Source organism: Barbus barbus (genome assembly GCF_936440315.1).
Source record: "Barbus barbus genome assembly, chromosome: 42".
Classification (NCBI taxonomy): domain Eukaryota; kingdom Metazoa; phylum Chordata; class Actinopteri; order Cypriniformes; family Cyprinidae; genus Barbus; species Barbus barbus.
Window position 1 is genome coordinate 17262617 of NC_136720.1, and position 15947 is coordinate 17278563.

The 15947-nt window shown below is 37.2% G+C and overlaps 1 protein-coding gene across 3 annotated transcripts in view; it reads right to left on the reverse strand.

The window, feature by feature from the left end:
• Positions 1 to 5169: 5169 nt before the first annotated feature.
• cntn1b (contactin 1b) overlaps positions 5170 to 15947 on the reverse strand; it is a 13443-nt gene continuing 2665 nt past the window's right edge. For all 3 annotated transcript variants that reach the window (XM_079403327.1, XM_079403329.1, XM_079403328.1), the window contains 22 exons: positions 15511 to 15552; positions 15241 to 15367; positions 14903 to 15084; positions 14688 to 14783; positions 13370 to 13576; positions 13190 to 13289; positions 12693 to 12874; positions 11926 to 12050; positions 11702 to 11819; positions 11437 to 11587; positions 11189 to 11316; positions 9232 to 9404; positions 9038 to 9161; positions 8733 to 8900; positions 8102 to 8251; positions 7831 to 7901; positions 7505 to 7736; positions 7053 to 7165; positions 6792 to 6981; positions 6590 to 6705; positions 6080 to 6236; positions 5170 to 5885 (listed from right to left, as the gene is read on the reverse strand). In XM_079403327.1, the coding sequence (XP_079259453.1) occupies positions 5803 to 5885; positions 6080 to 6236; positions 6590 to 6705; positions 6792 to 6981; positions 7053 to 7165; positions 7505 to 7736; positions 7831 to 7901; positions 8102 to 8251; positions 8733 to 8900; positions 9038 to 9161; positions 9232 to 9404; positions 11189 to 11316; positions 11437 to 11587; positions 11702 to 11819; positions 11926 to 12050; positions 12693 to 12874; positions 13190 to 13289; positions 13370 to 13576; positions 14688 to 14783; positions 14903 to 15084; positions 15241 to 15367; positions 15511 to 15552 (3035 nt within the window). In that variant the 3' untranslated portion in view covers positions 5170 to 5802. The remainder of the gene's footprint in view (positions 5886 to 6079; positions 6237 to 6589; positions 6706 to 6791; positions 6982 to 7052; positions 7166 to 7504; positions 7737 to 7830; positions 7902 to 8101; positions 8252 to 8732; positions 8901 to 9037; positions 9162 to 9231; positions 9405 to 11188; positions 11317 to 11436; positions 11588 to 11701; positions 11820 to 11925; positions 12051 to 12692; positions 12875 to 13189; positions 13290 to 13369; positions 13577 to 14687; positions 14784 to 14902; positions 15085 to 15240; positions 15368 to 15510; positions 15553 to 15947) is intronic.

Genomic DNA, 15947 nt, shown 5'->3' on the forward strand with positions numbered 1-15947 from the left:
TTAAAATTTTAAGTTGGCTCAACTTTCTTTTTTTTTTTACAGTGTTGAGCTACTCCTTTGTTGCCTTGCCCGTGTGTTTTTGGGTCATTGTCATGCTGGAATATCCATCCACGACCCATTTTCAATGCCCTGGCCCTGACGGTTCATGGCCCCGTCCATCGTCCCTTTGATGCGGTGCAGTTGTCCTGTTCCCTTAGCAGAAAAACACCCCCAAAGCATAATGGTTCTACCTCCATGTTTGACGGTGGGGATGGTGTTCTTAGGGTCATAGGCAGCATTATTCCTCCTCCAAACACGGCGAGTTGAGTTGATGCCAAAGAGCTCGATTTTGGTCTTCACAGCGTAGTGTGTTACCTATTGTTTTCTTGGTGACTATGGTCCCAGCTGCCTTGAGATCATTGACAAGATACTCCCCTGTAGTTCTGGGCTGATTCCTCACCGTTCTCATGATTATTGAAACTCCACGAGGTGAGATCTTGCATGGAGCCCCAATCCGAGGGAGATTGACAGTTATTTTGTGTTTCTTCCATTTGCGAATAATCACACCAATTGTTGTCACCTTCTCACCAAGCTGCTTGGCGATGGTCTTGTAGCCCATTCCAGCCTTATGTAGGTCTACAATCTTGTCCCTGACATCCTTGGACAGCTCTTTGGTTTTGGCCATGGTGGAGAGTTTGGAATCTGATTGATTGATTGCTTCTGTGGAAAGGTTGTCTTTTATACAGGTAACAAACTGAGATTAGGAGCACTCCCTTTAAGAGAGTGCTCCTAATCTCAGCTCCTTAACTGTATAAAAGACACCTGAGAGCCAGAAATCTTGCTGATTGAAAGGGGATCAAATACTTATTCGACTCATTAAAGTGCAAATCAATTTATAACTTTTTTTAAATGCGTTTTTCTGGATGTTTTTGTTGTTATTCTGTCTCTCACTGTTCAAATAAACCTACCATTAAAATTATAGACTGATCATTTCTTTGTCAGTGCAGTGGGCAAGCGTACAAAATCAGCAGGGGATGAAATTTCCCCACTGTAATTACATCCAAACCTCTCCAAGGAATAGTTCACCCAAAAGGTTTTTTTGTCTTCATGCAAGCATAAATGAAGGGAATATTTGACTAAAATATATAAATAAATGACTAAAATAACTTTTACTTAGCCTCAATTAAAAAAAAGAGAAGAAAAGAATAAAGGCAATTTTTATGTAAGGCAAAGCCACACTGCTCATACAACACATATCCAAGCCTGCTGGAATCAAAATCTGACCACAGAATATGAAACAGTCACCTTTACTTTAATGTTTCTAGTCTATTCCCTGTCTTCCAAGTCTGTATCCCCTCAAAGTGAATTCAAGGGTTGGGTTTTGAGAACATCATTCTATTCCCAGCATGACATGAGCAGGCCTGCACTGTGCTAGACCAGCCTCAGAGAGATCTGAACACACACACACACAGGGCATCAGAGAGATTGAGAGGTGAGAGTGTGAAAACCCAGAGTGTTGGTGAAAGGTTACTAGATAAGAGGACAGTGACTGTCTCAACAATGACATACTGCACTCTTTCATTGTCTCTCTCTGTCACTCACCCTACTGCAATGGTGTTGAGCCTCATTATAGGACCAGTACGATGAAACAGATTTAGCCCAATTAGAGTCCAAATCTACTAAGAGGTAATAATGGAACAGCAGTTTTCTCTATTATTTACAAAAGGATCAGCATTTTTGGGGGGTTTAAGTAAAATATTTTTGTTAAGAGAAAATAAAAGCAACTTTGTGCACCAAAAAGTATTTTAAAAAGTCAACGACTTTGTGTCAGCTGAATGTAATATTTGGTCTGTCAAAGAATATGTGCACAATACATGGCAGTATTTACGAGAAGCCTACAGAGGTTCAGGGAATACACGCAATACCTGGAAGACCCACACTACCGGATGTTTTGACTACATCATTGCTTTCCGAGAAGAAAATGAGAGGAAATGGCGGTATGAGTGGGTTCAACATGCTGTCTGTCATTTGTCCCTCACTCACTGAAATTGCCAGGTGATTTTTAGAAAATGAAGCTCAATCTTCTCAGTTGTTTAAAAGATTAGGTCAATTATCAAAGTTTGATAAATCGTTCTTTAATTTTCCAAAAAAAATTCCAATATATATATATATATATATAGAATTATTATTAGAAAAAATATTATTATTATTGTTATTATTTAGGATGTATTAAATTTTTACTGATTTATTTAATATGTATTAATTATAATATTATTTGTTAATAAATATTAAAGGAACATGATTCATATATATCTGTTAATATATAAATATATATAATATATAAATAAAATATAAAATATAATAAAAATGTATAAAACATTTGCCAAACACCAACTGCCTTAGACATTGGTTTCCTTTTTTGAGCCGAGAAGATTTAAGAGACTGATGCAGAACCATTTTTCCTGGCTCACAACCACCTTTCTTTATGGAAATGGGACTGGGCCAAAATGGGTTTCCACAGCGTTGTGTTTGTGGAAAAAGGTACAAACAGCAACATGCATTCATGCTATCTGAGACCAAGCGAGTCATAAAATGCCACTCTTATGTGCCTTAACAGAATATTAACTAAATCACAACGACAACCGGTTATCTGTTCTTGGCTGTTGATACTTTGGGGTGGATATTATCGGTGGTTCAGAACTCATTTCCGAATTCTGGGTAATCCTTAATTAAGATGGGAGATGATGGGGTTGATTGCCATCAGTCTTGCCAAGCTTCTTGCAGGGGTGAAAAATTGTGATTTAGTGGGAAGAGCCAGTGGAGGTAAAGGGTCTCGCAGCAGGCGGGTGGGGCTGGCGAACGCTGGCAAAGTGCTGACAAGCCAGAGGAAAGATTTGAAGAGCAATTGCAGACCGAGCTCACTAAAAACCTCAATATCAACTCTAAAGGAGGTTCACTTCTATTGTGGGACATAAAACGCAATCAATCACCTCTACAGAGCTTAGAGTCACGAGTTAAATGAATTTACACAACACATTTGGTTCTCCGAAGGCTTCATTTTCAGATCTGCCGGTTTGTTGCATTAGGGGTGAGAAATGCTGTTAGACAATCCTAAATAAGATGTCACGAACAAACAAAGCAACATGGGATATGTTGAAATCGAGGCACAGAGGAGCAAACAATTCAATAAAAACGTCCATACGACCAGCAATTACGCACATATATGACACCCCCTTCCAAACCAATAAAACTACAGGGAGTTTGACAAGCACTGTAACGCTTTGGTGTGTATTTTGAATGACAATCCGCATCAAACCGGCCCAGGAGGGTTGTATATGTCCTCGCCGAGACCCCGCTGAACCCTAAGATTCAGCGGCCCACTTCTCAAAAAATGCTTGCCGCTGCACCGCAGGCCCTGCCACACACGTACAGTGATTTATGAGCGTCTGTCAGAGCTAATACGGCCTGTTTTACATGCTCCCTACCAAGCAAAAGCAGAACCAGACTTGTCCGCCAGTGTTCCCATTCTCTCTTTCTGCCACAGTGGAGCCCCTAAATAACAGCCAATGCATTTGCCTCTGAAACATTGAATATATGGAGCACAGCTGTATGACTGATCTGCATAAAATGCATTTGTAGGCGGATACAGCTGTCTAGAAGAGAAACGGCAGACATATTGCATGCTTTATGTTGCAATTCTACAGTCTTACTCTCTATAACTACTCATTATTGCTCATGCATCTGAAGTGTCGTTAAAAAAATGCAAATGAGGTGTTTCTCTATAATGGTCAATTGCAGCGCTGGGATTCTTAGAAGCAATTCTTCAGAATCCAAGAATGGAAGATAGAAAGAAATGTGTATTATTTTGTCTATTATTGCTGTAAAACTGTACTTAATGAATATTGTTACTATTACAAATTGCTTGCTTTTCTCCATTTTAAAGGAATAGTTCACCCCGAAATGAAAAGTCTATAATCTATAAAAGCCTAACACTTCCTCCAGTGAAAACTTCCACCTACTGTTGTCCTCTCACATCAAAATCTGTGCATATTTCTTTCCTGATTCAAAAAAAGGTGACTTTATCACTGGAGCGAGCAATATTTTAAATAGAGGACTCATATTTTTGCCAGAAGCAATGGTTTAACTGTCTTAATGATGAATTTGTTGATTGCAAACACAGCTTTTATCTTTACAAGGTTATTGTGATGCTTTTATCAGCTGTTTGAACTCAACACCAACTATCTGATATTGCATGAACACATAGTCATTATATTCAAAACATGCCTCCACAAACACAAAAACGTGCAAGGACAAAACCTCTGAATGAGAGGAAAGGATTAAACACAGTCTCCATCATGTTTTACAGGAGATGTGTAAATCTGTGGTCTGTATGTCACTGCCAGTGCTGCTTCATTAAGAGCCCTAATGATAATGTTAATTAGTGGTTTCTCATCCACAACCAATGAGAAGTCAAATATATGCATCAGCCAATGAGAAACGAGGAAGATGCATACCATGCATTTAAAGTGCACATTGTATGCACCCATTAATGAATCTTTACAGATGGACACTATTTTATAATACATTTACTGTATATACTATATTTGAATCATCTCCACAAATAAGCAAAATATGTCCTACTTTTAAGTACATTCTGCACAATTATTTATATATAGGGCCTACTGTGTACTGTATATTCTATGTATATCTAAGCATATTATATCACAAATATGATAGTACCTTAAAAGTTATTAATGTAATTGCATACTATGAATAAAATGCCTACAGTAGATAGGATTCATTGTTCTTCTGTTGACGTTATGCTGACATCTACTGGATAAATGTGAATATGTATAACTAAATCGAAGCCTGTTAACTTTAAGAGATGTTTTTGTACAAAATAAATTACACACACTCATTGCCCAAACGTGAATTCTTAGAACCGACCTTGCTAACAAGTTGCTAAAATCGAACTACAACTACCACAAGGACATGCGTTTATTTGCTTAACGCATGTCACATCGGTTGTAGTCCATATATAGCAACTTACAAATTTAACCTAAAATGAAATTGGTTTGCGTTTTTTAAATAAACTTGACTTGTAAAACTTGAATAAGTAACATTTGATGCTGGATTCTTTTAAATTCTTACTAGTTCTATATCAACATGATTCAAGCATTTGTTGATTTTAGATAAAAACTTTTAATAGCTGGGTTTAGCTACTGTAACTGGTAGTTTCAATCTTTCTGACATGTACAACTTGGTATAGGAAGACGAACTGAGAAGCACTTTGTTTGGTGATGTTTTCAATGTTTACTGATATACAAATGAAAATAGCAATGTAAACTTGTAGCAAAATACTAAGAATAATAAGATAATAAGAAGAAATTTCTAAAGTCAAACAGTCACAAAAATAGATTTGTAAACATTGTCAAATGGAAATTAAATATGTGTGGACAACCAAGTGTATAAATAAACGTTCAAACATGTCTATAAGCGATAATGTAGTGCAGCTGTTGACAAGGGGAAAAAATTACTAGCAAAACATGTTCTTTAATAAATAAATAAATGTCTTATTTCTGAATAACTGACTGGAAAGTCATCAAAAAAAATTCACCATATCCTGCTGCTATATATTTATTTTACAATACAATTTCAGTATTTGATTGTGGGTATTTTGGGTAAATACAAACAAATATTTTTTTATATTCTACACTCCCAAACAAACTGCATGTGCACCATGAAAACCACCCCTTTAAGGAAATGCACTCAAACTATGTTAAGATTGTTTCTTAAAAGTGGATTTTGCCAAAGTGTTTTTGCCTACAGGCCTAAATTCATCCAGCCCAGTGCCAGCAGCAAGACAGCGGCGACGCTGAGAGACTCCGGGCCCAGAGAAGCTTTACCTAAACATAATACAAAACAATAGTATGAAAGATCAGCAGGAATAACAGTTACATATATGCATCTATGACTATGTGAAAGGTATATAGTGAATATATTCTTTAAATTATGCAGAACTTCAGATAGCATTTTGTCATAATCATCAACATGATTAGGGTAGGAAAATGATAAATGATTAATAAAAGACAGTATTCACCTTGCACTCTGATCTGTGATATGGGTCCATCACCTCCCTCGCAGCGGGCTCGGACCTCTATGATGTAATCGCCTGTCTCCGGCATGGGAAAGTCAATGTAGTGACTGCCTGTGGTGTAAAGCTTCCCATAACGCTCTCCTTCCTTCCGGAACAAAATCTGAGAGGAGAAAAATCCAAATGGTAATACATATTTCCAAAGCATCAATACACACACAAAATAATAAAATAAAATAAATAAATAAATACATACATACATAAATGTATGATCAATAAAAATAAGGATATTAAAATAGTAATTAAAATAATATTAATAAATAGAATAAATAATAAAATAAAATATAGTATAAATATTAATTAAAATAAAGGTGTTAAAAAGGTTCCAATAATAAAATAAAATAAGGATATTAAAACACATAAATCAATTTTAAGATTAAGATTAACAAGACATTAATGAATGTGCCTCTCAAGTCTTTAGTCAACAGAATACTAAGTAAAATATAACCGACTCACCTTGTATCCCTCAACATAGGACTCATTCCAGTAGTTATAGATGTGATCCCAATACAGATAGAGCCATTTGCGACTGAAGCTGACATATTTGTAGACTCTCAATAGGCGACTTGGGGCTGGAAAGATAATACATATGTATTATTAGTACATTTAAGCTCCTCGAGCCTCTTTTTTCAAATGTAGAGAAGGTCAAATCTCTTACGTGGTCTCCTGGTGAACATTTCACAATGCTCGCTGGGTGGCCCGAGCCCAGCTCCGTTGAACGCTCGTACCTCTATGAGGTAGTGGGAGTCTGGCCGCATGTTCTCCAGGCGTGTTTGGTTAATTGTTCTGTGCACAATAACTCGAGAGGCAGCAGCCTCATTATCATCGTACTTCCTCCAGTAACGAATCTGGATACCAAATGAAGAGACATGAGGATTAAAATTCATTATTATTCCCTACTATTCCACTTAGGTCTCACCTGGTATCCGTCGACCCAGTTTGGCGGCGCCTGGTAGACCGGTAACCACCAGACCAAAGCTTCTGTAGAGGTGACCTGGCGGGCGTAGACGTCTAATGGAGCTTCAGTAGGCGCTGAGAGGGATATTACGTGCATTAAATAAAATTAAACTAAAATAAAAGGTTCCAATAATAAAGTGAAATAAAGTTATAAATTATTAATTGAATAAGAGTATTACACTAAGGTTCCAGTAATAAAATAAATAAATTAAAATATAAATAAACACATTAATAAAATAAAGGATGAATTAAAACAGTGGCAGTAATAAGATAAAATTTAATTATAAACTATAAATGAAAATAGGGGTAGTAATATAAGGTTCCAGGAATAAAATAAAATAAAATAAACACACATTAATAAAATAAAATAATTATAAATTAAAATAAGAGTAAAATAATGTTCTAGTATCTCACCTAGCCTTGGTGAGTAGACCGCCGATATAAGACTTGAGGGTCCTTCTCCTTTGTTATTGTAGGTGCTCACTTTGACCTGTATCTCAGTGTCTGGGGTCATGCTCTCTTTGTAGACATAGCGTCTAGTCTCAGGATCCTCCACAGTTGACCATTTCCATTCATAATCCTCATGCTGCTTAAAAGCCACGACGTAGCCAAATTTTTTACCAAAGAAGAACTGAGGCTTTACAGGCTGCAATGAAATTAAGAACATGAGACATCAGAAATTTGCTACTGACCAATGATCGACAAACATAGCATAAATACAGTAGCATATGAACATGTACAGTCCAGGTCACGATGAGCTCTCCGCTTATTCCCACTTGCCCAATCACTTCAAAAGGAGCTACTGTAGGCCCTGAGACAAGAGAAACACTGGATGAGAATGTATATGTGCTTCATAGGACGTCACAGTTTTAGGCTGATACATATACATTAATTATATACAAAATGTTTTTTTTAAACCATCGTGATATTATTTGATTTTTTACAATTACATTAATTAAATATAAATATTAATTAAAGACTGAAAGTTGTGCTTTTTCTAAATAAACTCACTGGCATCCCATGTCTTGATTTTGATGGATGGACGGCTGTTTTCCCCAGCTCCAAATTCATTGATGGCATGGACACGGAATTCATATTGCATCCAGGGGTAAAGGTCAACTACGGTGGCCGACTCCATAGATCCATCCAAAAACACAGGAGCTGGGGAAATAATATCAGATTTAAAGGGATAGTTCCCCCAAAAATGAAAATTCTGGCTAACCGAATATTTGCCGGTAGCCGTTGACCTCCATATTATTTTTTCCCATACTATGGAAGTCAATGGCTACCAGCAACTGTTTGGTTACCAACATTCTTCAAAATATCTTATTTTGTGTTCAGCAGGAGAAAGAAACTTATATAGTGTTGGTACAACCTAAGGGTGAATATATGATGGCAAAATTGTCATCAGTTGTTTTGGGTGGACTATCACTTTAAGTTTGCAGAACAAGTCCTTCACAATATTTTATTCCTAAATGTGACAGAAAAAGTCAAATATAATAAAATTAATTATATTCTAAAATACAACATAAAATTCATACAAAAAAATATTCATTCAGTATTATTTTTCAAACCAGTTTTCTAAGAAAATTTTAGTTGGAAATGCTTAAAATATGTGTTTGTCTCCCTCTAGTGGACTCACAGGTGGATGCGGTTTTCCAGTCCTCAGGATCCAGGGCATAAAAGTCTCTTGTTTGTACAACATGTTGAATAAGAGAACTACCATGGTCTGATCCCAGACTCCATCGTAGTTTTACTGATGTGTCTCCGATCTCTTCCACACGGACGCCACCTGGAGGACCAGGCAAACCTGAAGCGAAAACAATACAAACAAACTAAACATCATTGCATTGTTTTTCATTCAGTTTTGTTCAGGTTTTTGATTATATGCACATAACAGAGGTATTATTTTAATAAGCTAGGTCACACAGAGTTCAAATCACTAACCTTTGACAGAAACATCAGCTTCTGCGGTGGCGTTGTCCACTATAGTCTGAGCTGTGCAGGAATAGCGTCCTGCGTGCCTCACCTGAATGTTCTTGATCAGCAGGTCTCCACTGTTCTCGTGACCCTACAAAACACACACAGAAATGACTTGTCTTCCTGAGAACAGCACGCCTGAGATTCCTGTCTCTACTCACCATGAGCAGCTCATAGTGTTCGAAGTCTGCGTAGAAGTTGATGACGTAGGAGTCAACAGTCCAGATGAAGGTGATGTCCAGGCTGGGGTCAAATGATGCAGAGCACTGGAGAATCGTAGTGTCACCTACAACCGCCTCAGTGTCTGATGGAGCCACGGTGATTTTGGTTGCCTCTGAGAAAATGAAACAGACACAAATGCATACACCTCATATTACCTCATTTTAACTGAGAAGTTGCAAGTATGGAGGGCCAAATTACTCAAAATTAAATAATCAAATAAATGTTGAAATATATAAATAAATTGTTAAATACATAGTGAAATAATTAAATACATAAATAAATGCAGAAATGCAAAAATAAATCTATAAATATTTATTTAATTATTGATTTAATTTATTTATTCATGTATTTATTCATTCAATCATTTATTTATTTATTGCCTCCCTCCCTCCAAATTTCATTTTCAGGGTTACGGTTGTCGGCATGTCACTCAACAATAGTGGGTGGTGTCACCTGTCAAACTCGATTTCTTTAGTCTTTCTAGTTTAAGCGCCTTTTTCTTGTTTTTCACATCACAAGCTGTGGCTGAGCATGGTACAAGATCGGTTGTTGACTCTTGCAGATGAAGTTGTCCATCAAAAACGTTAACAATGACATAATTTTAATACAAGTAGAAATTATGTGGGAGATGTTGGCTGAAGTCGTGGCCTAATGGTTAGAGAGCTGGACTTGTAATCCAAAGGTTGCGGGTTCGAGTCTCGGGCCGGCAGGGATTGTAGGTGGGGGGAGTGAATGTCCAGCGCTCTCTCCACCCTCAATACCACGACTGAGGTGCCCTTGAGCAAGGCACCGAACCCCCAACTGCTCCCCGGGCGCTGCAGCATAAAATGGCTGCCCACTGCTCCGGGTGTATGTTCACGGTGTGTGTGTGTTCACTGCTGTGTGTGTGCACGTTGGATGGGTTAAATGCAGAGCACGAATTCCGAGTATGGGTCACCATACTTGGCTGAATGTCACTTCACTTCTGAAATCAGTGCTGTTAATGACAGGCACTGTCACTGTCATATTGCCGGACGAGGAGTTCCATGGCGCCACATGAGTGTGTGTCCTGTGCACCACAGACAGATGCCGAATGCCGCTACCAAATGTTAGGTATTAGACAGATATTCAGCCTCAAAAACTTCAATAGATCATTAACAATTTAGAACGTTTTATGGCAAAAAACGTGTTTTGTTTGAATTGTTTTAAAATGTAGACGAGAACACACTGTGTTGAGTATTCTACCTTGATATTCTACCTCAGATTGTATCATGTAATGGCGCTGGATAATGGCCGTCTACTACGGAGCCCTTTATGGGACATGGTGGTGGGAAAAATTTGGGCTGAGTGGAAAAAATTCAGGGTGGGAGGAAAAAATATTTTTCAAATGTTTTGCGTTCTCTCGCAAAACTTTTGCATTCCCTTGAGAAACTTTGCCTTCCCTCGCAAAACTTTTGCGTTCTCTCACAAAGATATTTCCGTTCCCTCGCAAAACCAGTTGAGTTCGGACAAACTCTTCCTGCTTACTTTACAGCTCGCAGTGGTTACAGCTCGTATGTTCACAATGGTGTGGTTCATAGAGTTTTATTTTGAACTTGAACTCAATAAAGTAATACAGTCAGTGCTTAGATCAAGGCACGGTTTTGGGACATTCTAAAACGCTTAATGTGGCTTAGTGTTTCAAAACAGTGGCATTGGAGGACTAAATTTCATGAAAATAAATCCTGATAAAAATTATTAGGCTAACATTAATAACCTTATTAATATTATTACTATTAATCAATTGGAATAAAATAAAATAAGTTGGAATAAAATAAAATAAAATAAAATAAAATAAAATAAAATAAAATAAATAATTAGTTGCTATCGTCTAAACTGACAATCATTATAGGTGAGGAAATTTTAATTTTGTCTGACCGGTGATAGTGAGGGTCCCTGTGCTGTTGGATTTGCCGCGGTCATTCTCAGCATAGCATGTGTACGAGCCCTCATCACTTTTTGACACGTTTAGAATCTCCAGACTTCCATCATCCCAAATTAACATCCTGAAAAATATGGACGAAGAGAGAAGAGGATAAAGATAGCTGTAGCCAAGCTTCTGTCTCTGCCACAACATTATGATTCACCTGTAAGTAAATGCAAGCATTTAAGATCGACTGACTAACCTTGAAGAGTTGGTCAGCAGCTCTGAGCCTCGTTTCCAGATAAACTTGGGTTTAGGAGCAGCACGTGGTTGGCACTCTATAACCACACGTCCATTTTCAGCCCCGAGCAGAACCTTCTTAACTGGATTATAAATGAACGTTGGCGCACAGGCTGTGAAGAGACCATTGGAGACATCAATAATTATGTCCCTTTTTAAGACCCTTCCAGTTCTTTTTTTCTATGTAAGCTCTACTTGAAAGCGTAAAGATGCAGTTAAAAGTTTACAGACGACACGAAGCTCGGCGCTGGCATAGATGCTCCCCCATTCATTCTCAGCAATACACTGATACATCCCCGAATCCTCAAACGTGAGACTGGAGAACTTCAGCTCCCCTTTGCCATACTAAAAAAAAAGAAAAAAAAAAGTAGCAGAACACACATGATTACTTGATATAAAACAATCTGAGGTTCTCATATGGGTTTTCCTCAACAAATAAATCAGTATTCACCGAATAGCCATCCTTCAGCCAGCGTATCCATGGTAAAGGCTTCCCCACAGCAACACATCTGAGCGTTAGTTCACTTCCAACATCTTTCTCCGTGTCATTGATGTGCTCTGCCCACTCCGGAGCACCTGAGGACACAATTAGACAGATGCAATCGGTGCATTTGAAATCCAATACTGTCTAGTAAGTAACTTACTTTGTACAAGAAAAAGTGGAAAAGTGCAAAAGTGCATTTGAAGGTATAGGAAATACAGAGAGAATGCGAGATTCTAGAAGGGGGGTTCTGGTCATAAAAACGCTCTACCAACTGTAAACTCCTACCATTACAGACAGGGGTGTGCCCAGAGTTTTAGCAAATTTTAGGTCAAATATGATGGTCAAAGTAGGGGGTGAAGTAGTGGAATAGTTAGCTGTTTTGGAAGGTTTTTTCACTTAATACGGAAGATTTTGAACAAAGCTTGAGAATATTGGTTTTTAAATTCCTTGTTTTTATTGTTGTGATAAATGTATGACTTTTTTACTTCCTTTTATGTAAAGCACTTTGAATTACCACGGTGTATGAAATGTGCTATATAAATAAACTTGCCTTGCCTTACTGTATGTGCACTGTGAGGACCAAACCAAATCTCCATTTGTTCTTATAAGAACCAAGCTGAAAAGCGTATGTGAATCCCTGATAATATAATATACTTTTTATAATTGGTTATTACAAGCCGTATATAAACATAACTAAACCAGTGTCTGTCTTTTAAACTTTGAGTTTGTTTTACCTTCCACATAGAGCCACTGTCGATACCAGTCCATCCCTTTAACGTTGAGTGTCTCACACTCGTAGCTCCCTTCATCCTCATACTGAACGTTAAGCAGGTGTAGTAAAGCTCCATTCATGCTGACCTCATAGTTGGGCGGGAGATCAGCGTCTAACTTCCTCCAGCGGATGTGTGGGAGCGGACTGAAAGGTAAACACTGAGTTTATATGGTTAGAAATGACCAAAAACGAGTGAAGAACAAATCTAATACTATTGTGTGAATGACTATGATTCACTAACAAAAAAGTTGTATTACAATTTTGTAGTACAAATTTGTTTATTGGACATGTACCATGATAATACCCTCAAATCCTTTGAAATACTTCAGGGTAGCCTGTTAAGACCGTGGTAAATGAATAGTGTATTCATTCAGTACCATTGTATTGCATATATGAAATTACCATTAAATCATCATGATATCAGTACTATGTAGGCAGTATCTGCATTTGTCAACTCACTTTCCAAGGGCAAAGCACTCCAGAGTGATGTTCTGATGCACCAAAGCATAAGTCTTGGGGAATTTCACACGGATATCAGCAGGATACCGCTTCACCTCCTCTGTGAGAAGGGCAGAGATCATTAATTAACCTTTTAAAACAACAGCAGTCTCAGTAAGGCAATAATGTGACAGCACTCACTCTCTATTTGTGGAATCAGAGGAATCGGCATGCTGAAAACACTCTTGCCGATGGTGGGACTTGACACAAAGCAAGAATAATTCCCAACATCAGATGCCTCGACTTTAGCAATGTACATATTCCCAGTGGTCTGAGACACGAAACGCCTCTGGTCTGGGATGATGAAGTTGGGGAAGTCGTTGTAGATCCAGCGGAACAACACCTCACCTGAGAGACAAACAAAACAACTGACAGAAATTAGATTTCGGTTGCTGGAAGGAAAGTGGATGTGAGCATAAACCACCTCTATGATTGTTAGGTATAATGCCCTCACAGAAAAAAAGGTACAAAAGCTGTCACGATACCTTTTAGTAACTTAAAGGAACATATTTGTACCTTTTGAAAAGATACCACCCCAATGACATGCTTTGTACCTTTTTTCCTGAGAGCATGGTATTTGTATATATCGTTAAAGTAATTTGATAACACTTTACAATAAGTTTTGTTTAATTAACATTGGTTAATGCATTGACTAACATTATATAACAATGGGAAAAAACAGTGTATTTATTATTATTAATTAATCTTTATTAACATTAATTAATAAAAATACAACTGTTCATTGTTAGTTCATGTTAGATCAGGTTCATTAAATAGTATTAACGTATTAATAATATTAAATGTATTAGTAAATACTAAAATTAACATGAAGATTAATAAATGTGTTTGTTAATTTTTGCTTGTTAGTTTATGTTAACTAATGTAGATACGTTAACAAATGGAACCTTATTTTATAGTGTTAGCACTAATTATATCTCAAATATTCTTTATTAAAAAGTTTGGTATTATTATTATTAAATCTTACTAGGTTATTTGAAGTGGCACTGAATCAGATTTTTAAGAGTTACTCTAGAAACTGAACATTTTTAATTTAGATTTACTCACTTTATTGAATATGATGTCACAAAGTTATATTATTTGAAATTATTTACATGTATTTATATTATTACTTATTACATTTTAATCCAAATGGATGCTGCACACTAGTGGTGGTAGAGGAGAGACCCCCCCACATGATTGTAAAGCGCTTTGGGTGTACAGCAATACACAATAAAGCGCTATGTAAATGCATCATTCATTCATTCATAATGTACATTTTACTTTTTTATTTAATGTATAATTGTCCCCAAAATCTTAATCGTAAGTAAATCTTTTCAGTGTTGAGACAAAAGTTTCTCTCTCTCTCTCTGCTTTTTATCATGGTGGCACAAAAAGGTTGCGTATGTATACTATGGCACTGCTAATCAAAGATTTTAAAACAGAAGCGATCACGTCTTACTTGGATAGCGAGAGGGAGGAGAACACAGCAGTACCGCTCCCTGTCCTTCCTTAACATTCACTGGCTCTCTCTCATCTGTAGGGAACTGGTTGAGGTCTACAGCCAGAAAAAGAAAAGAAAAGAAAAAACTGAGGAGAGATTGTGACAAAACAGACATCTGGAAACAGTTTATAATCTTTACAAACATAAGAAATCCTACTGTATCTGTCACATACATCCAAATTTGACTGAGGCCTCTTTGCTGATGACAGTGCCATACACGTTCTTAGCCACACACACATATTTCCCAGCATGCTTGCCCTTGTCTGGGTTGGTGATGACCAGGTTTCCTCCCACCAGGCTGAAGTGCTCATCAGGCTGTTCCATCAGTTTAATTTCCCAGTTGTTTAACCACCATCTGTGAAATATAGCATGTATTAATGACCTTCTGATTGATCTTCTCAAAGATTCTTCTTGCAAGTGCGAACAATCTAGTAAACACCTCCCTGCAATTCTCAGAGGTATGACAAAGGTAATGACAAACAAAGTCCAGGATCAGAAGTGAAAAATGTACTTGATAATGGCTGGAGGATTGGCCCGCGCTCTGCAGTTCATGGAGATTTTGTTCTCTGGTGAATCCTCTGCATACACTGTGTCCAAGGGCTCCTCCTCAAATATGGGCCCAAAGCCTGTGGCCTCCTCTGATGGACATGACATGAGCCAGCATTATATTCAATATACAAAAAAACAACCCAACTCTTCGATTGTGGTAAAACATACTGAGGTGAAAAACATCGATACTTCATTTTACATATTTACTTGTAGGTAAAAGTTAAAGACTTACTGTCAAAAATTCTGGGTTCAAATATCCTGGGTTTAATTGCAGCTAAAAAAAAACAATTTCAAACAACTTTAATTACTCAGACAGCTCTTTGAATCATTTGTTTTAGGAGAATATGCCTAATATAGACTTTTTTTTTTTTTACATTTGGTATTAAATCATTTTTTAGGCATACAAATATACATACATAATTTAAAGGAATAGTTCACCCAAAAATTTCAATATTACCAACGCTCAGGCTTTCCGAGATGTAGAAGTGAAGATTTGTTTGTTTATCAGAACAGATTTGGAGAAGTTTTGCATTACATCACTTGTTCACCAATGGTTCATCTGCAGTGAATGGGTGCCACCAGAATGAGAGTCCAAACAGCTGATAAAAACATCACAATAATCCACAAATAATCCAACTTCAATTCATCAATTAAAGGCATAGTTCACCC